This window comes from Rhinatrema bivittatum, chromosome 14, assembly GCF_901001135.1.
Source record: "Rhinatrema bivittatum chromosome 14, aRhiBiv1.1, whole genome shotgun sequence".
NCBI lineage: Eukaryota > Metazoa > Chordata > Amphibia > Gymnophiona > Rhinatrematidae > Rhinatrema > Rhinatrema bivittatum.
This window is the reverse complement of record NC_042628.1, coordinates 44,541,287-44,567,161: the sequence shown is the minus strand read 5'-3', so window position 1 is coordinate 44,567,161 and position 25,875 is coordinate 44,541,287. Positions and strand designations below refer to the sequence as shown.

At 47.0% G+C, this 25,875-nt stretch overlaps 1 protein-coding gene across 1 annotated transcript in view; it reads left to right on the top strand.

Annotated features, from left to right (window-relative positions):
* CREBBP (CREB binding protein) overlaps positions 1-25,875 on the top strand; it is a 918,877-nt gene that overhangs the window by 203,251 nt on the left and 689,751 nt on the right. Inside the window, exon 6 of the mRNA XM_029576620.1 lies at positions 18,879-19,121. Within this exon, the coding sequence (XP_029432480.1) occupies positions 18,879-19,121 (243 nt within the window). The remainder of the gene's footprint in view (positions 1-18,878; positions 19,122-25,875) is intronic.

The following is a 25,875-nucleotide window of genomic DNA, read 5'->3' as shown; positions in this document are numbered from 1 at the left end:
GCTTCCGCATGGAAACCCTATGATCCATAATAAGGGCGATACAACCGGGAGAGTTTCTCACATCCCTGGATCTTTCGGAGGCCTATCTACACATCCCAATTCATCAGGATCACCAGCGTTACTTACGCTTCAAAGTCCTGAATTGTCACTACCAGTTCCGGGCGCTACCCTTCGGGTTAGCCACAGCACCCCGGACGTTCACCAAGGTTAATAGTAGTGGTGGCGGCAACACTGAGAAAGGAAGGAATCCTCGTTCACCCTTACCTGGACGATTGGCTGATCAGGGCAAAGTCACCGGAGGAAAGCCGCCAAGTAACCAGCAGAGTCAAAACTCTTCTGGAGAGCCTAGGATGGGTGGGCAACACAAAAGCTCCCTTCAGCCCTCAGTCGCTGGAATACCTAGGAGTCAGATTCGATACCAAAGAGGACAAGGTCAGCCTGACCCCCCCACAAGGAGATCAAAATTGTGGAACAGGCTGCAAACCTTGCTGAACGATCCTCGTCCCACAGCATGTGATTACCTGCAAGTCCTCGGGCTGATGGCAACCACCCTGGAAGTTGTGCCATGGGCGCGAGCCCACATGAGGCCCCTACAGCGCTCACTCCTATCACTGTGGAGCCCACGGTCCCAGAACTACACTGTACGTCCATCACTCCCGGGCAGAGTTCGGACGCAACTACGGTGGTGGCTTCAGGCCAGCCACATGAGCCGGAGATCAAGACTATCCTCCCCAACCTGGACCCTACTCAGCACAGATGCCAGTCTACGAGGATGGGGAGCACACTGCAAGGAGCTAACCGCCCAAGGGCAGTGGAACGCAGAAGAGGCGGGATGGAACATCAACCGCCTAGAAGTGTGCAGTCAGACTAGTCTGTCTGCGGTTCGCTCACAGACTCCAAAACAAAGTGGTCAGAGTAATGTCGGACAATGCCACGACAATGGCCTACATCAACCGGCAGGGGGGAACCAGGAGCCAACAGGTGTCCCTAGAAATAGAACCCCTGATGGTGTGGGCGGAAGCAAACCTCCAGGAGATCTCCGCCATCCACATCGCCAGGAAAGATATCATCACGGCAGACTTCCTCAGCAGGGAAAGTCTAGACCCAGGAGAATGGAGGCTGTCGTCCGCAGCCTTCCAATTGATAGTGAATCGGTGGGGGACACCGGACATGGACCTTCTGGCAAGCAGATCCAATGCCCAAGTATCCAGATACTTCAGCCGCAGGTGGGAACCGCAGTCCCAAGGGATCGATGCCCTGGTACAGACCTGGCCACCGGGGACTCTACTCTACGACTTCCTGCCATGGCCCCTATTGGGCGTGATCATTCACAAGATACAACTACACAAGGAACTAGTTCTTCTGGTGGCTCCGAATTGGCCAAGAAGACCCTGGTACGCAGACATGAGAAGACTGCTGGCAGGGAACCCTCTACCCCTGCCCCCACACAGGGACATGCTACAACAAGGTCCGATCCTCCACGAGGACCCAGCTCAATTCTCTTACGGTCTGGCCATTGACAGGGCCCGCCTGAGAGAGCTGTAATTGACACCCTACTCCGAGCACGCAAGTTCTCCACATCATTAACGTACATACGGATCTGGAGAGTATTTGAAGCCTGGTGCGAAGACCACAACATCAAGCCACGCTCATTTAAAGTTCCCGTGATCCTGGAATTCTTACAGAATGGACTACAGAAGGGTCTGTCCCTCAACTCCATCAAGGTACAGGTGGCCACATTGTCATGTTACGGCTCCAAGAGCGAGGGCGACAGCATAGCTTCTCACCCGGACGTGTCACGCTTCCTGAAAGGAGTCAAACACATTCGCCCACCACTAAAGTGGCCGGTACCTCTGTGGAATCTCAATCTCGTTTTGGACTTCCTAGCGGGAACCCCCATCAGACCCCTCCGAGGCCTGTCCCTCCGCCTGTTAACCCTAAAGACTGTATTCTTGCTGGCAGTGTGCTCAGCCCGCCGCATCTCGGAACTACAAGCGCTGTCCTGCCGTGAGCCATTCCTCAGGCTCACCCCGGAGTCCATCCAACTACGCACGGTTCCCTCCTTCCTCCCCAAAGTGGTCTCCCACTTCCACCTCAACCAGACCATCTCGCTACCAACGACGGATGGCTTGAAGAATTTGAAAGAAGCCCATAGTCTACGTCACCTCAACATCGGCGGACTCCTATCCAGGTACCTGGAAATGTTGGAACACGTACGAAGAACGGACCACCTTTTCGTCCTTCACAGCGGAAAGAGACAAGGGGAAGCGGGCCTCGCGGGCAATCATCGCCCGCTGGATCAAGGAATTCATCAAGGCGGCGTACGTAGAAGCTGGCAAGCCACCACCTCTACAGGTCAAGGCCCATTCTTCCAGAGCCCAGGCAGTATCCTGGGCAGGATCTAGAATGCTGTCACCTGCCAAGATCTGGAGGGCGGCGACATGGTCCTCCATCCATACTTTCTCCAGATTCTACCGTCTGGACGTTCAGGCTCAGGAGGACACGGCATTGGCAAGGGCAATCCTAAGTGGACTACAGGCAGCCTCCCACCTGGTTCGGGAGTAGCTATTATACATCCCATTGATCCTGAGTCCATCTGCTACATGCTAGGAAATTGAGAAATTACTTACCTGATAATTTCGTTTTCCTTAGTGTAGACAGATGGACTCAGCACTCCACCCTTGGCTGCTGTTACGCATGGTCTTTCAAATAATTCAAGGGTAAGCCATGTTTTCATTTACCTAGGGCATCCACCCTGCTGGATGTCGACGCTTTCCGGTTGAGTACACTGGTGGTCTCCAGCTATAGTCAATCAACAGGTTTGTTTATTTTATTTATTTTATTTATTTAGCATTTGTTTATATACCGAGGTACAGCTGACAATGCCTTCACTCCGGTTTACATTACAACGAACCAGTTACATTTAAATTCATAACATTAAAACAGATAGAAACAGAGTATTAACTTAGTAAAAGTTAACAAGTACATTGAACAATAGATAAGAATGTATGCATTTGTTAATCAAGGTTGAACCTTTAACCACGTTATGAAGTTATTCAAGTTAACCAAATTATTAAGTTAATGAATCAGTCAGTCACACATATATCCGCAATGCTTTTCGAGGAGAATACTGAAGAGCTGCACTTCCTTCAGGGGTATATGTACTAGGGGCTGATGTCAGATTGAAATCTGATCCATCTCCAACTGCTAACAGGAGTACACTATACCCATTGGTCCTGAGTCCATATGTCTACACTAAGGAAAACAAAATTATCAGGTAAGTAATTTCTCCATTCCTCTTGTCCTGTGACTCTTTAATTTTCTCAGATGTCTCTCATGGGGCACTTTGTCAAATGCCTTCTGAAAATCCAAATATACTCCATCCACTGTCTCACCATTATTCTTATGTTTATTAACCCAAAGACGCAGGGACCTGTAAAGAATTTTAAAAGTATAGTAATAATTGCCTGAGCTTTTCTGAGAATATTTTATTCAATTTGATAGCCGTGCGGCCCAGGACATTTCCTAGAGGAGGAGGGTTGAGAGAGCCTGCAAGAGTTCAGGATAGAAAATTGGGCTAGAAAGACTATCAACCAAAATAGGATCCAAACTAAGCAAGGAGACCCTATCCAAGAAGGACTTTATGGATTTAGCCACCACATTCTCTATAGGAGAATATAAGGAGGCGTAATATCTCCTATAGACTTCACATATTTAATCAAAACTGTTAAGTTATTGACCACCTGGAGCTCTGAAATGATGAAGAATATTGGATTTTCTCTTTTTCCTTACAGCTTTCTCCAGTTGGTTCACTGGCTTATCGCCTGACTTTTAATTGCTTTGCTTTGTAAATTGAAGAGCTTTTTCAATGTGATCGTTCTGAAGAATCTTTAGTTCAACACACATTAGATTAAGCCTATGGAGGGTACCGATAGAGCAATCTGATTTGAGTTTATGCTCCAGCTCTTTAATATTATTCAACAAAGCAGATTCCTTCTCTGTTCTCACCTTAGAGAGAGAAAACTACAGTATGAAATAAATCTTCCTTTCAGAACAACCTTAAGTTTCCCAGCGGAGACTGTGAGAGTAATTATTTTGACTATGATGAAACAAAAAAATTGTGCAATGCTTCAAAAAACCACCCTTGCAAAGTCTTCTTTCCCCAGAAAGGATGTATTAAGTCTCCATATTCCCCTATCTTGGGGGCCGAAAGGAAAAAAAAAATTGAGATGGCGGTATGATCTGAATGAGTAGCTGGCAGTGTATCACAATCTGAGACCAGTAGACACAGTGAAGACAAATATAGAAAGAAATCTGTCCTGCTATGAATTGTATATCAGGGAGAAAAAAGTATAGTCCTTGCTAGAAGGATATTTAACCCTCTAAATGTTGCTAAGGGAGTCATGGGAAAGCATTTGAAATAAGTTAGGCAGTGGCTGACCTATTCAGCCCACTAGTGCTAACCTTTCAATCTCCTTCAGCTAAAATAGGGCCATTAAAATAAATTCTTCTAGTAGAGCCTTAAGATGAGAAAAGAACTCACCATGCCCAGCATTAGGACTATAAATGTTAGTCAATGTAAATTTGGTATTGTGAGCTGGCAATTCAAAAAAACAAAATGGCACCCAGGATACAGTTTGGACTCTTTGACTATGAAAGGTTCAGATTTGTGAATAAGGATACAGGTGTCTCTTCATTTGGAATTAAAAGATGCTGCAAAGACTTTTCCACCCCAATTACATGAAAGCTTAAGATGCTCAGCCTATGTCGGGTGCATCTCCTGTAGAAAGAAAATTGTACCATTCTGATCTTTCATATATTTCAAAAGTCTTGCCCTCTTTAGAAGAGAAGAAATCCCCCTTATGTTAAAGGAAATTAAAGTTAATCAATATAGCAAACCCCACATAATGCTACAGTAGAGAGGACCATCCCCTCTTCTGACCAAAGGAACCCCAATTTTGCAGGTACAGTTGTGAAACACCCCCCCCCTCACCCAATGCATTCTGTCTTGGATTTGTAAACCCCTAAATTGTAAGCTGTGTGATTTTATGAAATACCAAACATACCTATATAAACAACCCACCCAACACCCCTTGCCCCACCACAACAAGAGGCTACAGAGACATGTACAACCCAGAGAAGAAGGAACCTTTAAGAATAAATGCACAATGAAGTTTCCCTTTGACATCCAGGAGCTACCATGCTCCTAAAACTGTTGTGCACATTAGTGTCCATTCCGGGGAGGGGAAAAAAGCCAGCCCCTAGAATGTCCAATAAAAAAAAAATCCCAAACTGTATTCCCCACTCCCAACAGTCCCAGCAAACTCCCCAGAATACAAATTTGTCATACCTAAAGCATTTTTTATCCCTAAACCCTTTGCCCCCACCCAAACATAATGTAGAAGCTATTTCCAGCACTTAATATAGAAAAGTAAAATAGGAATGGTGAATAAAACGGAAAATGTCATAATGCCTCTGTATCGCTCCATGGTGAGACTGCACCTTGAATACTGTGTACAATTCTGGTCGCCGCATCTCAAAAAAGATATAATTGCGATGGAGAAGGTACAGAGAAGGGCTACCAAAATGATAAGGGGAATGGAACAACTCCCCTATGAGGAAAGACTAAAGAGGTTAGGACTTTTCAGCTTGAAGAAGAGACGACTGAGGGGGGATATGATAGAGGTGTTTAAAATCATGAGAGGTCTAGAACGGGTAGATGTGAATCGGTTATTTACTCTTTCGGATAGTAGAAAGACTAGGGGGCACTCCATGAAGTTAGCATTGGGCACATTTAAAACTAATCGGAGAAAGTTCTTTTTTACTCAACGCACAATTAAACTCTGGAATTTGTTGCCAGCGAATGTGGTTAGTGCAGTTAGTATAGCTGTGTTTAAAAAAGGATTGGATAAGTTCTTGGAGGAGAAGTCCATTACCTGCTATTAAGTTCACTTAGAGAATAGCCACTGCCATTAGCAATGGTTACATGGAATGGACTTAGTTTTTGGGGTACTGCTCATGGCACTCCGGGCGGCACTCAACTCTATTGCTGCCACACCCAGCTCTTTATTCCTTTCTGTAATGGGAAAGGCTTGAATCCCTTTCAATAATTCCTCCCTTGTGAGATTTCCATGTTCTAGGTGAAATCCCATGCTGACCGCGGCACATAAATTGTTAACGGGAGCAGTGGTTTGAGATGGTAATTTACCTGGACAAATTGGTGATGCAGAATCAATGACTGTCTCAGGCAATGGCAAATGAGGGTACAGGGAGTTGGTGATTGGTGGGGGAAGGGCTTGCAGGCAAGATGGAGGGAGGCTAGTTTTTCTGACCTCAGTGTTTTCAGTTTCCTGGGGCCTTTTCTCTGAGGTGGACGCAGAGGAAGCCACAGCTTGAAGTCCTAATAATTCTTTTTCTGTAAGGTTCTCTTTCTGCTGTTTCTGCTGACATTCAATGCTAATCACCCCACCCAGGCCAGGTTGTGGCTCAATTGTTCTCAAGGGTTGCTTTTCTAAAGAGGTGTGAATGGGCTTGGGTGTGGGTATGGAGAGCTGATAAAAAGAATTTGCTGTCTCTGAGGGAGATTGTGCATAAGATGGGGGAAGGATATTCTGATTGAGCCTACCTGCTTCTAAAAGCACATGGTTTGGAAATGCTGCCTTGAAACTTTTTTTTTCCTATGTGTTCTATGGCCTCTGTACATTTTTGCCAGATTAATATTTGCTTTATGGGAGCTCTGGGAGCCATATGAAGACTATTGCCTATTAAAATCCAGTTCTGGATATTCAGAGTTCCCGCCTCCGAATACCAAGGGCAACGGCAAGCTATTTCACTTATTAATTTTTCTAAGTCCCCCAGGCTGATTTGTGCTTTTTCTTTTCTTCTGGTGATGAAATAATGATTATTGATTATTTTCTGCAGCTCCGTGGCATGTAGCCTTTGCTGTACAGATAAATCACTTCCCATGCTCACGAATGTGGGGAACAAACTTGCTGAAAAATACTTAAAAAATACTAAAAAGTACTTTAAAAATACTTACAATTGCAAATCTGTTGAACAGTACGTACCTAAGCTATGTCCAGCCGAAATGAGCAGGGAGTATCACGGCGCGGGTCACCAGATGTAGCAGTAATGAAGACGCACATCAGGCAGCTTTCATGGCAGGCAGGTAAAAGAGACCTGAGCACACCTCAGAGTCCTCCTTTATTGTACATTCATACAAAGGCAGATGATGTGTCATCACATGATTGGCTACTTTCCCCATAGCAACAGACATGTCTCTACACTATTGGCTTTGGCTCAGGAGGTGTGCACGGATCATTTCATTGGCTGCTGAAATCTATACCTCCTGACTTTGTCCTGCCTCTGACTAGGGAACACCCAGCCTTTATTTCAGGCTATCAGGATTAATTATAAGCTAGAGAAATACATGACAGTCAGGTATCCTTTCCCAGGCAGAGAGGCTTAAGCACAAGTGATGCTTTTATTCAGCGCAAAGGTCAGGGAGAAGGGAAGATAGTGTTTAAACCCTGATGAAATGGCTTGCTGGCAAGCGCATATTTCCCACATCTAAGAAAGAAGATGCTGCAGAGTTGGCAGCTAAATTGGAGAGTCAGAAGTTTTCATGCAGTTTTTTTGTGAGACTGTATGCAAATTTGATACGGGTAGTGGAAGATTGTGGGGGAGGGCTATCATATCTATTGTTTTCAAACTGCTGCACCTGGTAGTAATGGATTCTCTGCAGCTGGGGGTCAGTAAATAGGTCATCCCTGTCCTGAAGAACCTGATACAGAGATGCAGGAAAATAGACAAACATTTTTATTGTATTTTGAATGATGAGCAGCTTCTCACAGGACAAGCAGGATGGTAGTCCTCACATATGGGTGACATCATCAGGATGGAACCCAATCACGGAAAACGTCTGTCAAAGTTTCCAGAACTTTGACTGGCCCCTACTGGGCATGCCCAGCATGGCACTAATCCTGCAGCCAGCAGGGGTCCCCCTTCAGTCATCTTTTTCCGCACAGCAGTAGCCTCGCGGTCTAGGAGCTTTGAAAAGATTCCTGACAGGAATTTTCTTCACGGACTTATTTAAAATTATTTTGCCCCACAGGGGTCCTCCTCTAACTTTTCTCAGGCCACGGTACTCCGATAAGTTTTTCACCGTTTTTCGTCGATTAACGTCGAGTTTGGCCCTCGCGGCCTACTGGCCATCGACCGTACCGCGGCTCGATTTTTTCTATGGCCATGGCCTCTGGTTTTCGTCTGTGCCCGGACTGTACTCGCACCATGTCTATCACAGACCCTCATGGAGTCTGTGTAATGTGTTTAGGCCGTGAGCATGATGTCCTGACTTGCACCAAATGTGCCCTCATGACACCAAAAGGTTGCAAAGCCAGAATGGAGAAGATGGGACTCCTTTACCGTGCTCACACCCCGACGCCGTCCATCGCATTGACATCATCAGAACCGGCACCGTCGAAGTCGCACCACCATCGACAACTGTCCGGTGACCGCCCGCCATCGAAGTCTTCACGGCCATCAACTCCCGTTTCTCCCCCTCAAGATCGAGGGGATCGAAGGGAGAAACATCGCCATCGGCATCGTAAGACTCGGACCGTCGAGGGAGCGAAATCATCGACCTCGCCACCGTCCGAGCCACCATCGAAAAAGCCCCATCCAGAAACAGCACCGACCGCTCCTACGACCGGGACATCGAGGCCACCCTCACCCGATTGGGGTTTGGGAGTTGCGATTCCACCTGTAAAGGTGGTCCCTCCAAATGTGCCTCAGCCTCCCTCTTCCATCACGGAGCCGGAGGTCATTGCCTCAGGTTTTCCGGGAAGAACTGGACCGGATGGTCCAGGAGGCCATCGACAAGGCGATGCAACGACGCCAGGTCCCTCCAACACCGGCACCGAGAGTGGAACCGGTCACTGACCCGATTCCAGCAGCGCTGGCACCGCTGCTATCCTGGATGGAGGCGCTCATGACTGCCCTTCCACCGGTAATTCCCGGGTCTCCGATGGCCCCGGTGCGCTCCCCGATGACAGCTTCATCGGGAGGAGAAACACAGTTTCACATTCCTCCTTCGGGGGTATTGCCTCAGCCATTGAGGCCATGTCGTCCCTTGCCACCGATTCATTCATCAGGAGCGATACGCACATCGGTGCCATCGATGCCTTCGATGCCGGCACTGATGCCCCCCAGGGCGTCCACGGTGCCCCCGGTGATTCCTTCAATTTTCTCGGAGCCTCAGCCGGGCCCTTCGGGTATCCAATCCCCTTCTTGTCATACAGGGTCAGGCTGCTGATCCTTATGACACCTGGGGTGATGATATTTCCACAGACACCGATGATTTACCTTCACCTCCTTCTACTGAAAGTAGAAAGCGTTCTCCTCCAGAGGACCTATCTTTCATTAATTTTGTGAAGGAAATGTCCCTTTCCAGCTTCAGACTGAGCAAGATGATAGGCACCAAATGATGGAGCTTCTCCAATTCCTGGATGCCCCTAAAGTGATCACTTCTATTCCCATTCATCAAGTTCTTCTTGACCTCCTCAAAAACTGGGAAAACCCTGGATCCATTGCCCCAGTATACAGAAAGGCTGATACTACTTATCTGGTACAGTCAGCCCCTGGCTTTCAAAAATCTCAGCTCGACCACCACTCAGTTGTGGTGGAATCGGCTCAAAAGAAAGCAAAAAGGACGAAACCACACTCCTCTACCCCTCCTGTCAAGGAACACAATTTCCTCGACAATATTGGTCGTCGAGTGTTCCAAGGGGCCATGCTCATCTCCAGGATTGCTTCTTACCAGCTGTACATGACCCAATGCAACAGGGTCATTTTCAAGCAAATACAGGACTTCTCTGAAATCCTGCCTGACTAATTTCAAGAACATCTTCAAACCCTTGTCAACAAGGGGTTTGAGGCAGGAAAGCATGAGATAAGAACAACTTATGATATCTTCGACACCTCCACTAGAGTGTCTGCAACTGCCATTTCGGCAAGACGCTGGGCCTGGCTCAAGTCTTCTGACCTTCGCCCAGAAGTACAAGACAGGCTCTCTGACCTGCCCTGTATAGGAGATAATCTGTTCGGTGAACAGATTCAGCAAATAGTGGCTGAATTAAAGGACCATCATGAGACCCTAAAACAGCTCTCATCGATACCTTCTGACTTCCCTTCTAGACAGCCCTTCAAGAAGGACTCTAAGAAGTCATTCTTCCGCCCAAGGAAGTACTATCCTCCACCAACAAGGTCCCGAGTTACGAGGCCTTATCAAAAATCTCAGCCTCGCCAGCCCAGGAAGCAAAAGCCACAAGCAGCTCCCCAGCCGGGGCCTGCCTCAGGTTTATGACTTTCCCTTGGAGAGCAGCAGCCTGATTCCTCTGCCAGGCATACCAGTGGGAGGTCGATTGTGCCACTTTCATGGCATGTGGCAATCAATCACAACCGACCAATGGGTGCTAGCAATCATTGCTCAGGGTTACCACCTGAACTTTCTTGCTCTTCCACCGGAATCACCACCTCTACAAGTGTGGAGAGTTAACCGACCACTCTCTCCTTCTGGAGCAGGAGGTTTCCCTTCTCCAGTTAAGGGCAATAGAACCAATCCCTCTTTCGCAACAAGGCCTAGGGTTCTATTCCCGTTACTTTTTTATCCCCAAAAATTCCGGGGGGCTTCGTCCAATTCTGGACCTACGTACCCTCAACAAGTACCTCCAGCGGGAAAAGTTCAAGATGGTAACCGTGGGCTCGCTTCTACCTCTTCTACAAAGAGGAGACTGGCTCTGCTCTCTGGACCTCCAGGAAGCGTACACCCACATTGCGATAGCTCCAGCTCATCGCAAGTACCTCAGGTTTTTAGTAGGCCCAAAGCACTATCAATACCGGGTGCTTCTATTCGGCCTAGCATTGGCACCATGAGTCCTTACCAAATGTCTCGTGGTTGTCGCAGCCTTTCTCAGGAAAGAAGGTGTTCACGTCTACCCCTATCTAGACAACCGGTTAATCAGGGCCCAACCCAGCAAGCCGCTCGATCGTCCCTGGATTTGACCCTTCACACTCTAATTTCTCTAGGTTTTCTCGTCAATTACGAGAAATCCTATTTAGTCCCATCTAAAACCTTATCGTTCATTGGGGCAGACTTGGACACCTTACAGGCAAAAGCCTTTCTACCTCAACAACGAGTGCAAACCCTCATGTCCCTCGCTCATCAGTTGCAGTCTCAGTATACAGCAACAGCTCGACAATTCCTTGTCCTTCTCGGACACATGGCGTCTTCAGTCCATCTCACACCAATGGCCCGCCTGGCCAAGAGAGTCATGCATTGGACTCTGAGGTCACAATGGATTCAAGGAACTCAGCCTCTGTCAACCATTGTCCACATCACCGACACACTCAGTCTGTCTCTCGCCTGGTGGAAAGATCAGAACAATCTCCTCCAGGGACTGCCTTTTCACCTGCCAGATCCTCAACTCATTCTCAACACCGACGCTTCCAACCTCGGCTGGGGAGCTCATGTAAACGATCTGCAGTCACAAGGATTTTGGTCTCCAGAGGAAGCCAAACACCAGATAAATTTCCTGGAGCTTCGAGCGATGTGATATGCTCTCAGAGCTTTTCAGGATTGCCTATCAAATCACGTCGTCCTGATTCAGATGGACAACCAGGTGGCCATGTGGTACATCAACAAGCAGGGAGGCACAGGCTCCTTCCTTCTGTGTCAGGAAGCTGCGCAGATTTGGGCGGAAGCGCTCTCCCACTCGATATACCTCAGGGCCACCTATTTGCCGGGAGTGCACAATGTCTTGGCAGACAATTTGAGTCGTATCTTCCAACCGCACGAGTGGTCTCTCGTTCCCTCTGTAGTGACCTCTCTCTTCCAGCAATGGGGTCATCCCCAAATAGACCTCTTTGCTACCCCTCAGAACCACAAGGTGGATAATTACAGCTCCCTCATTCGGCACGAGCGCTCTCAGGCCAGAGATGCATTCTCCCTCTCGTGGGCAGCCGGTCTGCTTTATGCATTCCCTCCACTTCCTCATCTCTCGAAGACTCTCGTGAAGCTCCGTCAGGACAAGGGAACCATGATCCTGATAGCACCTCACTGGCCACACCAAGTGTGGTTTCCCATACTCCAGGATCTCTCCATCCGCAGGCACATTCCCTTGGGAACGCACCCGCTTCTGATCACTCAGAACGACGGATGTCTACGCCATCCCAATCGTCAGGCCTTGTCCCTGACGGCATGGATGTTGAAAGGTTAATTCTTCAACCACTTAACCTTTCAGATTCGGTTTCTCGTGTCCTGATTGCTTCACGAAAGCTTTCCACAAGAAAAACTTATTCCTATAAGTGGAAAAGGTACACATCATGGTGTTCTTTGCAATCCCTTGATGCCTTTTCCTGTCCAATCCCAAGGTTTTTGGACTATCTCTGGCATTTATCGGAATCAGGTCTAAAGACCTCTTCCATCAGAATGCATGTCAATGCGGTAGCCGCCTTCCATAAAGGTGTCGAGGATGTCCCTATATCGGTACAACCCCTTGTAATACGTTTTCTTAAAGGCTTGCTCCATATCAAGCCACCTTTATGTCCTCCGGCCCCTTCTTGGGACCTTAATCTGGTTCTCGGGCGGCTCATGAAACCACCCTTCGAACCTCTTCACTCCTGTGACCTAAAATATCTCACATGGAAAGGGATTTTCCTTTTGGCTATCACTTCAGCTCACAGGGTTAGTGAGTTACAGGCCCTAGTTACCTATCCGCCTTACACTAAACTCCTGCAGGACCGGGCGGTACTCCGCACTCACCCTAAGTTTTTGCCTAAGGTAGTTTTGGAGTTTCACATTTATCAATCCATCATACTACCTTTCTTCTTTCCCAGGCCCCACTCCAACCCAGGAGAACAGGCTCTGCATACCCTCGACTGTAAACGGGCTCTAGTGTTCTACCTAGACCGTACAGTTGCCCACAGGAAGAGCACTCAGTTATTAGTCTCTTTCCATCCCAACAAACTAGGGCAAACTGTGGGTAAGCAGACTCTCTCCTCCTGGTTGGCGGACTGCATATCTTTTTGCTATCAGCAAGCAGGCATTCCTTTTCAAGACCGTGTTAAAGCACACTCTGTGAGGGCCATGGCGACTTCAGTAGCACACCTACGATCGGTGCTGCTTCCTGACATTTGCAGGGCTGCCACCTGGAGTTCTCTCCACACTTTCGCAGCCCACTATTGCCTAGGCAAAGCCGGAAGACAAGATTCCATCTTCGGCCAATCTGTCCTGCATAACCTATTTCCAACGTGACGTACCAACACCCTTCTGCCTGCCCGGTGGGGTTCAGGATGCCCTCTACCAAATTCCACCCCGGTTGTTGTGCCTGTTGCACGCCGTTGGGCACATTTGGTGCATGTTCGGACATCCTCAGCTCGGTACTCACCCATATGTGAGGACTACCATCCTGCTTGTCCTGTGAGAAAGCAAATGTTGCTTACCTGTAACAGGTGTTCTCACAGGACAGCAGGATGTTAGTCCTCACGAAACCCGCCCGCCACCCCACAGTGGTTGGGTTCATAACGTTTTTGTTGTTTTATCTTTTCGGCACTGCCTGTACCTATCAAATAAAACTGAAGGGGGACCCCTGCTGGCTGCAGGGTTAGTGCCATGCTGGGCATGCCCAGTAGGGGCCAGTCAAAGTTCTGGAAACTTTGACAGAAGTTTTCTGTGATTGGGCTCCATCCTGATGATGTCACCCATATGTGAGGACTCACATCCTGCTGTCCTGTGAGAACACCTGTTACAGGTAAGCAACATTTGCTTTCTTCGAGAAAAATGGGAAGAAGTCGGAATGTCTCATAAGCGACTGATTCAAGATGTTGGCACCACTGGAATTCCACCTTTCTGATGCAGAGGTTAAAGGAGCAGCAGACCTTCATGACCTGTCTCTTGAAACAGAGATAGGTATGGATTGCCCCCTGGGCCATTACGTTTGAGCAGTGGATACAAGTCCTGAAGCCCTTCAAGGATGCCACGGAGGATCTGAGTTCCAGAACTGCTTCCTTGGGTAGAGTCATCCCCATAATACTCTGGAGAGGAAGTTGTAGGGTTTTCTTGTGCAAGAGGGACTGAAAGCAAAGGTGTTGCAGTTTATGGATTCCTTGCAGCAGAAGGTGCAAGAGAGACTGAAACCTGTAACAGAAAACAAAACTTACGTGCTTGCCTCGCTTTGTGACCCATGGGTAAAAGGGAGTCTTGCCCTCCTGTCTCAGCATCTCACTTATATGAAGGAGATACTGGCGACTAGGGTGCGTGAATAGGAGTATCAGCAGAATCACAGTGGGATTGTAGTTCAGGAGACCAATGTGAGCACAATCGGCACCCTGATAGCTATCATTTCCTCCTTCACCTTAATATACCACAGTCACATTTCCCCCAGGGAACTTTCTTTCCTGACACAGGCCATAGCTAGTAGAGATCCTCTGCCTGGCTCCATCACACATGCTGTCTGACAGAGTACATTGATGACGTGGCCACAGATCCATTGGCATATCGAGCATACAAGTCCAGTTCTTACTTGCAAACCCGATCCCGATTAGGGCCCAAGTTTTGCCTCAAAGATGAGGCTGTTTCAGGGGAACTGTATAACCAGAAAACAATTAAAAAAACCAAAACAAAAAAACAAAACAGAATTCAAAACACAAGCAATCACTTAAACTTAAAACAAATACATTTAAACCTTTGCTTACCAACTTTAAATGTAGTAGTAACCTGAGAATACTGCCTTAGATTTCAGCCATAGATGAAAACCTTCTTACTAAATGCCTGTCTCAGCGTTTACGCCAGGCTCAAAAACCATCTTAAAACTAAGCACAATGCAACAGAAAAAAGCTTTATTGTCCATTTTCTAAAGACTCAAATTTCTAGACAAAACACTGCATTTGTAAAACACCCACCTTCAGCGCAAAAGACTCTTAAATCATAATGTCGAAAAAGAGGAGCATTAAATATTCACTTCCCATTAGGATATTTGAGTACGAATAGCTGTTAAGAAATCAAAACTAATCCATAGAAACTCTCCAATGTGAAATCACTTTATCCCAGTACAAAATAAAGTCCATACTTACCATGATTATTTAAACACATCTCAAAAAGATACTATTTGACCAGACAGAGAATCTCTGCATCTGAATGCTTGTAACCCTCCTACATTTATAGACCTACAATGTCATTTGAATCTACCAATCAAAAAAGACTAATAATGAACAATCGCAAATCACCCTCCAGAATCAATGGGAAAAACCTGCGATTACACATCCTCTCTCAACAAAAACACCAATCAAGAGAATACAAAAACTAGAATAAGAAGAAAATATAATTATAAAAAAATCCCCCACTCAATCTTTTGATTTAATCCATTTCAAATAACCACAATTAGGCGGTAAATCCATCTTTGTTCAACCTTGATAAGAGATCTTGAAGTCCCCACCCCTAGGATGGGGTTGGACCCTCCTGTAAGGCAAAAGAAATGCAGGTCTGTGACTTGATGTCCAGCTACAATCCAGTGTTGTACCAAAGATACATGCTTCAGGTTACAAAATGATATATCAAATTCTTAGATTGACAAGAGGTAGATGACCATAATGGAAATTCTTGTGGTGGTGTAGGGTGCTTAAACACCTCCAATATCACAGTTCACAAACCTGCATCTACCACACGGACGATGTCCACCAGAAGAGTTGGCAACTATCTCCTTAGAATCTAATAAAGACAAAATAGCTTCTCTCTTAGATTTATTCCTGTTAATATACAAACAGGGTTTTCATTCTTTTAAAGATGTTGAACCTCCCTTAACATTGACCAATGAGATTAATGATGCTTACAACCTTATGCGTGATGGGAGTATGTGGTAAAACACACACAACCCTATCAGTTGGAACCGATGGTTTCTTAAGTAATAGCCATTTACGGTCACAGAAATGTACCCTTTTACAGGCTTTTTTGATTACTTTACGTGGATACCCTTTTTCTAAATAGGAAGCTTGCATGATTGTCGCTTGCTGATTAAATTCTTCAAGAGACAAACAAATACGGCCGAGCTGAAAAAATTGGCTAACCGATATCCCTTCCTTCATCCTTCGTGGATGGCAGGTATCAAAACGCAACAGAGTTACAATCTGTTTTCTACCTATGTAAAGTTGTCTCGAAACCCGATCTAGACCAGATAACCCATATATCTAAAAAAGCTATCCTTTGGGGATCAGCTGTGTATATAAAATTCAAATTGGAGACACAGGAGTTCAAATAGTCAAGCATTTAGATGCCTAGATTCTCTGTCTGGTCTGATGGAAATTTGAAGTAACTTTTTGAGATGCGTTTAAATAATCATGGTTAAGTATGGACTTTATTTTGTATTGGGATAAAGTGATTTCACATTGGAGAGTTTCTATGGCTTGGTTTTGTTTTCTTAACAGCTATTCATACTCAAGTATTTTCATGAGAAGTGAATGTTTAACGCCCCTCTTTTTCGACATTATACTTTGAGTCTTTTTTGCTGAAGGTAGGTGTTTTACAAATGCAGTGCTTTGTCTAGAAATTTGTCTTTAGAATATGGACAATAAGGATATATTTTTTCTTTCTTTTATATTATGTTTAGTTTTAAGGGGGTTTTTGAGCCGGGAGTAAATGCTGACAGGCATTTAGTAAGAAGGTTTTCATCTACAGCTGAAATCTAAGTCAGTATTGGGCAGTATTTTCAGGTTACTACATTTAAAGTTGGTAAGCAAAGGTTTAAATTTATTTGTTTGAAGTTTGTGATTTTGCTTGTGTTTTGAATTTTTTTTTTAAATTGCTTTCTGGTTATACAGTTCCCCTGTAGCAGCCTCAACTTTGAGACAAAGTTTGGGCCCTAGTCGGGATCGGGTTTGCAATTAAGCGGCATTTTTTAATATCAGCCAATGCACACGTTTCTACAGGTTGATTCTAGAATCCTATGGGAAGCCATGCTTCTTTGGATCGGGGTCATAATCAAGAAGGGGCACTTTGGAAGATTGTTTGCCATTTTTGTTTTTATATTTGATACAATCTTTGTTTATATTTCTGTACATGGTTTTAATTGCTGTATGTGATTGTTTGTGGGAGTACTTCAGGATGTGAATGTACATGTGTGTGATTGTGTTTTTTTATTGAAGAGTGATTTATTGTGCAAAAATATTTTTGGAAAACATATACCTTTATATGAATATATATGGAAAAATTTCACACATGATATATGCTTGTTAGCCTGTATTGGAGTTTATACATGTTTGTTAGAATAAAGATGTATTAAAAACCTAAGTGGTAGGACTTAATTGAAATGTATCAGATGCTTACCTCTATTTTTGTTGCAATTCATCTGCTGGGGAAGCAAATTTTGTTTCTAGCCAGCAAGTTTTCTTTTGATGATCGAACTCTCCCATTATTGTTTTCTAAGTTCTGGTAGCATTTCACGATTTCTTCATCCTGGCCAAGTGGACAATAGTATGCCCCAGCGCTACTCTCTTCCCCCTATCTATAGAGATTCCACAATGTATTTTGTTTTCTTCAGGACTTTTATCTTGACTATGCAATTTTTTACATTTAGCACCACCTCTCCACCAATTTGATCTGGCCTATCATTTTGATATAATTTGTAACCTGGTGCCAGATTCCCATTGGCTATCTACCATCTCTGAGATGTCTATTATTCTGTCTTCGCAGTACCATTCATTCTAATTCTTCAGTCTTATTTTTCAGACTTCTGGTATTTGCATGCAGACAATTCAAAGAATGTTTTTAATTGTATCCCTAACCTGCCTAGCAGTTGAAATGGGTAGTTTGGAATCTGTAATCTGTCTGCTTTGCCCTAGTTTACATCTTCTGCATAGCTACTGTCCTTATTTTTTTTTTTCAGTCTTCCTGTTCTATCCTTATTTCCCAAGCAACTTTCTTTCTTCCTCCATTTACATCTCATGTTAAACCATCCTTCCTCCTCTTTCCTTACCTAACATATCCTCCTTGTGCCCATCTGCGCTTTTATTTTTTTCTTTTTCTTCATGCTGTTCCATTCTTGGGCCCTCCACCTATCCTTAAATGCTATCCCTTCCCTACCCTCTGTTTCTGTCTCCTAACTTAGAGCACACTGGCCCAGTTTCTTTGTGAAGTCGCTATGGTGATCATTTGCATTAGCAGTGAAACTATTAAAGTGGACAGATGTTCATCCTACTTCTTTGTCAGATGTTTGAGGTCATATGGCATACATTTTCAGTGGTCTACAGATTAATACAACAAGTATATTATATCATCTCCAGAAGAGATTATTCATTATGTCTGTTCATTTTAGTTCCATTTAAAACCTTTAATATATAACCATTCTACTAGGATAGAATTCTTATGCTTCCTTTGAAGCAGAATGGTCGATATTCCATGCCACTTAGCCAGTTATGTTCTGGTTTAACCTGCTGAGTGGGGCTGTCTGAATATTTGGCTGTGCTCAGTGGTCTCCACTTTGCTGGTTGGCTGTTTATCCTGATAAACACTTAACCAAATAAATGAAGGGTGGAACGGGGATGTTTCAGGGCAAAGCTACATAGCATGCTAATTTATTTATTTTTATTTGATATATATTCTGCATTTCAGGCACTTCAAAGTGAATTATATTTATATAGAGGTATTTATCCTCTATAGTTAAGTGCTGATATTCACCTCATCTGGCTTAGCTGGATAAGTCTGGGACAGCTATTAGACAGATAAATATATATATAATGTCATGGCTGTGCCACTGAATATCTTGGCCAAGTTAGCTGCATAGCATATTCAGTAAATCTTCATTTTCTATGTATTTTTTTTTTCTTTTTAGCTATTCTAGGGTCTCCTACCAGTGGAATACAGAACCCAATTGGCTCAGTGGGAGCAGGCCAGCACTCTACTCCTTCTTTAAATAGCCCTAATCCAATTGATCCCAGCTCTATGCAGCGAGCCTATGCTGCTCTAGGTCTGCCCTACGGCAATCAGCCACAGACGCCGTTGCAGCCTCAGGTACCAGGCCAGCAACCAGCACAGCCTCAAGTTCACCAGCAAATGAGGACTATAAATGCAATTGGTAAGTGAAGAAGTCATCTGTAAAACTCAGTTCTCCATAGCAACCAGAAACAAACTAGTTCAGTTTTGAGGTGTAGTAATAAATTACTGATGTTTCTGCATTGTATCAGCTATTGTAAATGTTAATATTTTTTTCCAAAATAACCTTTTCTAATATTTTTTTTAAACATCTGGCTTTAAGTGAATAGTTGTATTGCAACTAAAATGTTGAGATTTGCTGTTATGTCAACAATGTACTCTGTTACAGCAGTTGAATTTCTTGAAATGATTTCTTCATAAATAGTATTCATATTTTTCCTGTGAATGTTTGATATTCTAGGGTTTGCATCAGTTTAAAAAAAAAAATTAATTGCAGGAACATATTGTATAATGGAAAAAGCTTAGTATGTAAAACAGTTTTACATAACCATAGGGTCTGCATACTTGGTCTGCAGTATTTGACTTCATTCAGGGGCAGATTGTAGGAAAATATCGGCCCGGGGAGTGTTCAAAACTGGCCCATGAGTATCTGAAGCCCTCATGCACTTTCCCTGCAGCACATGGATCAATAGCTCCCAAAAGCATACCAAGTCAACCCTGGAACCCAGCAGAATGGATCAAAAATATGTCTAAAATAAACTTAATCTTTCCTAGCGTGTAGCAGATGGACTCAGGACCAATGGGTATAGTGTACTCCTGTTAGCAGTTGGAGACGGATCAGATTTCAATCTGACGTCAGCCCCTAGTACATATACCCCTGCAGGAAGTGTAGCTCTTCAGTATTTTCCATCTTCATAGCAGTTAAGGACTTTCTGCACGCTCCCACAGCATTAGAACCAAATTCAAAGAAGAAAATCAAAGAAAAAACCTACCTGAAGACGAGCCCCGCTCTCCTGTGGTGATACCTTCGGGTCCCTGGGTCCCTCCCCCAGTTGAGATTCCCGAGGTGATTTCCGTGGTCCCTCGGAGGTAAGCCTCGGTCCAGTGGCCGAATCGCGGCGAGGACCTGGTCCCCGATCCTCGGGCGCGGCAGAGAGGCAGCGGGTGCACCCTCGAGTGCGGCGGTGAAGGTATTTGCCCTCTCCCCCCGCAGCTGGAGACCGCCCGGGACGAAATCGGGAAGCGCCGAAGACCAGGTAAGGTAGAAATCTTCTGCTTGAATCCGGTCTCCGAGGATCGAGGAGGAGCACAGGTCACCGGCCGGGACCAGTGCCACCGGGTTGATCCGCCCTAGCAGGGCCAGGCCCTGGCTATTTCCGAGGGTCTACCCACGTGGAGACCCTCCGAGGGGGTCGCCATATTGCCCGCGTGCTCGCCGTCGCCATCTTGGCCCTATTCACCGTGCCGTTTGAGAGCGCACAATTCGAGCTAGGCACACAAAGCACTTGTGTGCATAAACTTACACGCACATAAAACCTTGTGCGCATAAGTTGCGCGCACATAACCGCGCACATATCTACTGCTGAACGCACAGCGGCGCGCACAACTACACGCTCATCTTAAGCACACCGAAGTGCATAAGAGCTTATGCGCCAACAGCCATGGCACCTCCAGAAACAGGGATAAAGGCTCAAGACCTCTGCCCAGCATGCCACATCAGAGCTGCACAAAGCGAGGAGGCCGCCCTGTGCACGCAGTGCGAAGAGGCCCTGGGAGACCCAGTCCAGGGCCAGTCCCACCCAGGGCCGAGTTCTAGCTCCTCAGGGGGTACCCCGCACCTAGCCAGGGGGACCTCCCCACAGACGGGGACCCCCAAGGAACCAGCGCCCCTCAGCTTTGACCCAGTGTCAATCTCATGGGTGGAGTTCTTCAAGGGGATTCACGCCTTTGTTCAAATGCAAACTGAACCTCAGGCTGACCAGCCAGATGCTCCACAGAGGACTCTCATGCCCCAGGCCCTTCAAGGCCTAGGCACAGGCTTCCACTACCCAGAAGCCCCACCTATGGGGACTCGGACATCTCTGAGGAGGAAGCCGAACCCTTAGAAGAGGGGGAGCTTCCCCTGGGGATAAAGCCTCACCGAACCATGAGACGCTTCTTCACAAAGGACGAGCTCCCAGACCTGGTCAACCAATGCCTGACGGTGCTCGCTATCCCGGGCCCAGGGACTTCGGGGAACCTAAACCGAACCTCCTGCTGGAGGGTCTTCGACAGACTTCTCGCCATTTCCCTCTTACAAGCAGCACAGCAGCTGATTGACCTAGAATGGAATGCTCCGGAGTCCACATTCAAAGGGGGACGAGACTTGGCAGCCCTGTATCCCCTGGACCCGGCAACCAAAGATCTACTTGCATGCCCAAGAGTTGATGCCATGGTCTGCGCGGTCTCCAAGCGCACTACCATCCCAGTGGCGGGAGGAGCTGTGCTCAAGGATGCACATAACTGGCGGCTGGAGTCCATCCTCAAACAGTCATTTGGAGTTGCCGCTATGTCTCTACAAATTGCGGCCTGCTGCACCATGGTGACACGTGCCTGCTTATCACAAACCAGGAACAACACCCCGGGAGAAGACATGGAACGAGCAGTATCATTCCTCGCGGACGCTGCCTCCGATCTAGTGTGCACCGCAGCCAGAAGAGTGTCCTCTGCGGTGGCAGCCAGGAGGCAACTCTGGCTCCGAAGCTGGTCGGCCGACACATCTTCCAAAACGCGCCTCACGAGGATGCCCTTCAAAGGATCCCTCCTGTTTGGCAGCGAACTAGAGAAACTGGTCGACAAAAGGGGCGAGTCCCCATTGCCGCGCCTACCGGAGGATAAGACGAAGAGAAACCAGCGACCCTTCCCCAGGTCCTCCAGGGGCAGAAGTTCACAGCGCTTCAATCCTTACAAGAGCAACTATCAAGCCCCCCGCCCTACGGGCAGGAACCAGTCCTTTCGGACCAAGAGGCACCAGCTCCGGTACAGGCCCCATCCGCACCCCTCAATGAGATTCAGCCGACCCATCCAAGGGAAGAAGCCATAGTGGGCAGACTAGCCCTATTCTACCGCAGATGGGTCTAAATTACTTCGGACAAGTGGGTCCTAGCCATCATTCGGGAGAGGAACTACCTGGATTTTCTACGAATCCCTCCAGACAAGTTCATGGAGTCCCCCTGCTACGACCTCTCCAAGAGGGCGGCAGTGGAAGCTACACTGTCCAGGCTACTGGCCCTCGAGGCCATAACCTCAGTGCCTCCACAAGAGAGAAATACTTGGCATTATTCCATTTATTTTATCATTCCCAAGAAAGAGGGAACATTCAGGCCCATCCTGGACCTCAAATCTGTCAACTGCCACCTGAGGATTCCCCGCTTCCGCATGGAAACCCTACGATCCGTAATAAGGGCGATACAACCGAGAGAGTTTCTCTCATCCCTGGATCTTTCGGAGGCCTACCTACACATCCCAATTCATCAGGAACACCAGCGTTACCTACGCCTCAAAGTCCTGAACCGTCACTACCGGTTCCGGGCACTACCCTTCGGGTTAGCCACAGCACCCCGGACGTTCACCAAGGTGATAGTAGTGGTGGCGACAACACTGAGGAAGGAAGGAATCCTCGTTCACCCCTACCTGGACGACTGGCTGATCAGGGCAAAGTCACCGGAGCAAAGTTGCCAAGCTACCAGCAGAGTCATAACCCTACTGGAGAGCCTAGGATGGGTGGTTAACACAAACAAAAGCTCCCTACAGCCCTCACAGTCGCTGGAATACCTAGGAGTCCGATTCGACACCAAAGAGGATAAGGTCAGCCTGACCCCCCACAAGAAGATCAAAATTGTGGAACCGGCTGCAAACCTTGCTTGCACGATCCTCGTCCCACAGTATGGGATTACCTGCAAGTCCTCTGGCTGATGGCATCCACCCTGGATGTTGTGCCATGGGCGCAAGCCCACATGAGGCCCCTACAGCATTCCCTCCTATCACGGTGGAGCCCACGATCCCAGAACTACACCGTATGTCTATTACTCCCGGGCAGAATTCGGACCCAACTACGATGGTGGCTGCAGGCCAGCCACATGAGCCGAGCATCAAGACTATCCTCCCCAACCTGGACCCTACTCACCACAGATGCCAGTCTACGAGGATGGGGAGCACACTGCGAGGAGTTAACCGCCCATGGGCAGTGGAACGTAGAAGAGGCGGGATGGAACATCAACCGCCTAGAAGCGCGGGCAGTCAGTCTAGCCTGTCTGCGGTTCTCTCACAGACTCCGAAACAAAGCGGTCAGAGTAATGTTGGACAACACCATGACAGTGGCCTACATCAACCGTTAGGGGGGAACTAGGAGCCAACATGTGTCCCTAGAAGTAGACCCCCTGATGGCGTGGACGGAAGCAAACCTCCAAGAGATCTCCGCCGTCCACATCTCCGGGAAAGACAACATCACGGCAGACTTCCTTAGCAGGGAAAGTCTAGACCCAGGAGAATGGAGGCTGTCATCCGCAGCCTTCCAATTGATAGTGGATCGGTGGGGGACACCGGACATGGACCTTCTGGCAAACAGGTCCAATGCCCAAGTATCCAGATACTTCAGCCGCAGGCGGGAACCGCAGTCCCAAGGTATCGATGCCCTGGTACAGCCCTTGCCACCGGGGACTCTACTCTATGCCTTCCCGCCGTGGCCCCTATTGGGCTCGATCATTCACAAGATACAGCTACACAAGGGACTAGTTCTTCTGGTGGCTCCGGATTGGCCAAGAAGACCCTGGTACGCAGACAAGAGAAGACTGCTGGCAGGGAACCCTCTACCCCTGCCCCCACACAGGTACCTGCTACAACAAGGTCCGATCATCCACGAGGACCCAGCTCAATTCTCTCTTACGGTCTGGCCATTGAGAGGGCCCGCCTGAGAAAGAGCGGATACTCGGGTGGTAATAGACACTCTCCTCCGAGCACGCAAGTTCTCCACATCGTTAACGTACTTAAGGATCTGGAGAGTATTTGAAGCCTGGTGCGAAGACAACAACATCAAGCCACGCTCATTTAAAGTTCCCGTGATCCTGGAATTCTTACAGAATGGACTACAGAAGGGTCTGTCCCTCAACTCCATCAAGGTACAGGTGCCCGCATTGTCATGCTACGGCTCCAAGAGCGAGGGCGACAGCATAGCTTCTCACCCGGACGTGTCACGCTTCCTGAAAGGAGTCAAACACATTCGCCCACCACTAAAGTGGCCGGTACCTCTGTGGAATCTCAATCTTGTCCTGGACTTCCTAGCGGGAACCCCCTTCAGACCCCTCCAAGGCCTGTCCCACTGCCTATTAACCTTAAAGACTGTGTTCTTGCTGGCAGTGTGTTCAGCCCGCCGCATCTCGGAACTACAAGCACTGTCCTGCCGTCTGCCGTTCCTCAGGCTCACCCCGGGGTCCATCCAACTATGCATGGTTCCCTCCTTCCTCCCCGAAGTGATCTCACACTTCCACCTCAACCAGACCATCTCGCTACCAACGACGGATGGCTTGAAGAACGTGGAAGAAGCCCGTAATCTACATCACCTCAACATCGGCAGACTCCTATCCAGATACCTGGAAATGTCTGAACCCGTACGAAGAACGGACCACCTTTTCATCCTTCACAGCAGAAAGAGACAAGGGGAAGCGGCCTCGCGGGCAACTATTGCCCGCTGGATCAAGGAAGTCATCAAGGCTGCCTACGTAGAAGCTGGCAAGCCACCACCTGCCGAGATCTGCAGGGCGGCTACATGGTCCTCCATCCATACTTTCTCCAGATTCTACCGTCTGGACGTTCAGGCTCGGGAGGACACGGCATTTGCAAGGGCAATTCTAAGTGGGTCATGGGCAGCCTCCCACCCGGCTCGGGAGTAGCTTTTATACATCCCATTGGTCCTGAGTCCATCTGCTACACGCTAGGAAATGGAGAAATTACTTACCTGATAATTTTGTTTTCCTTAGTGTAGACAGATGGACTCAGCATCCCACCCTTGGTTGCTTTTACGCATGGTCTTTCAAATAATTCAAGGGTAAGCCATGTTTTAATTTACCTAGGGCACCCACCCTGCCGGGTGTCGACACTTTCCGGTTGTGTACACTGGCGGTCTCCAGCTATAGTCAACCAGTTCAAGTTAATCAAGTTTGAACATTTAACTAAGTTATGAAGTTATTCAAGTTAATCAAGTTATTTGTTAATCAGTCAGTCACACATATATCCACAATGCTTTTCGAGGAGAATACTGAAGAGCTGCACTTCCTGCAGGGGTATATGTACTAGGGGCTGACGTCAGATTGAAATCTGATCCGTCTCCACCTGCTAACAGGAGTACACTATACCCATTGGTCCTGAGTCCATCTGTCTACACTAAGGAAAACAAAATTATCAGGTAAGTAATTTCTCCATTTCCTAAATAACTAAAGTTGAGCACATTCTAGACCAGGGTGAGCAAAGTTGCAGCCCCTGTTCCATCCATGCAAATTGGTTGGCCCTCCTACACATCTGCTTATGTCTGTTATAGAGGAATATTTTGGATTCCCGGTCTGGCTCTTTTTCCAGTTGCCAGTAATAACACTGCCAGCCAGTGTCAGATACACACACTCAGTCACAATCAGATTTTTAAATTGCAGAAACTTTATTGGCACTTACACAAGTACCTGGGATCTTGGGAATAGGATATTGGGCTTGATGAACCTTTGGTCTGACCCAGTATAGCAAGTCTTATGTTAAGAAAAGCACTCTTTCTCAAACAAAAAACCCCCCCCACACACTGAGAGTGTGCATGTCTGCATCAGAGAGAGAGATATCCCCACACACTCTCTCTCTCAGACAGTGTGTATGAGTGT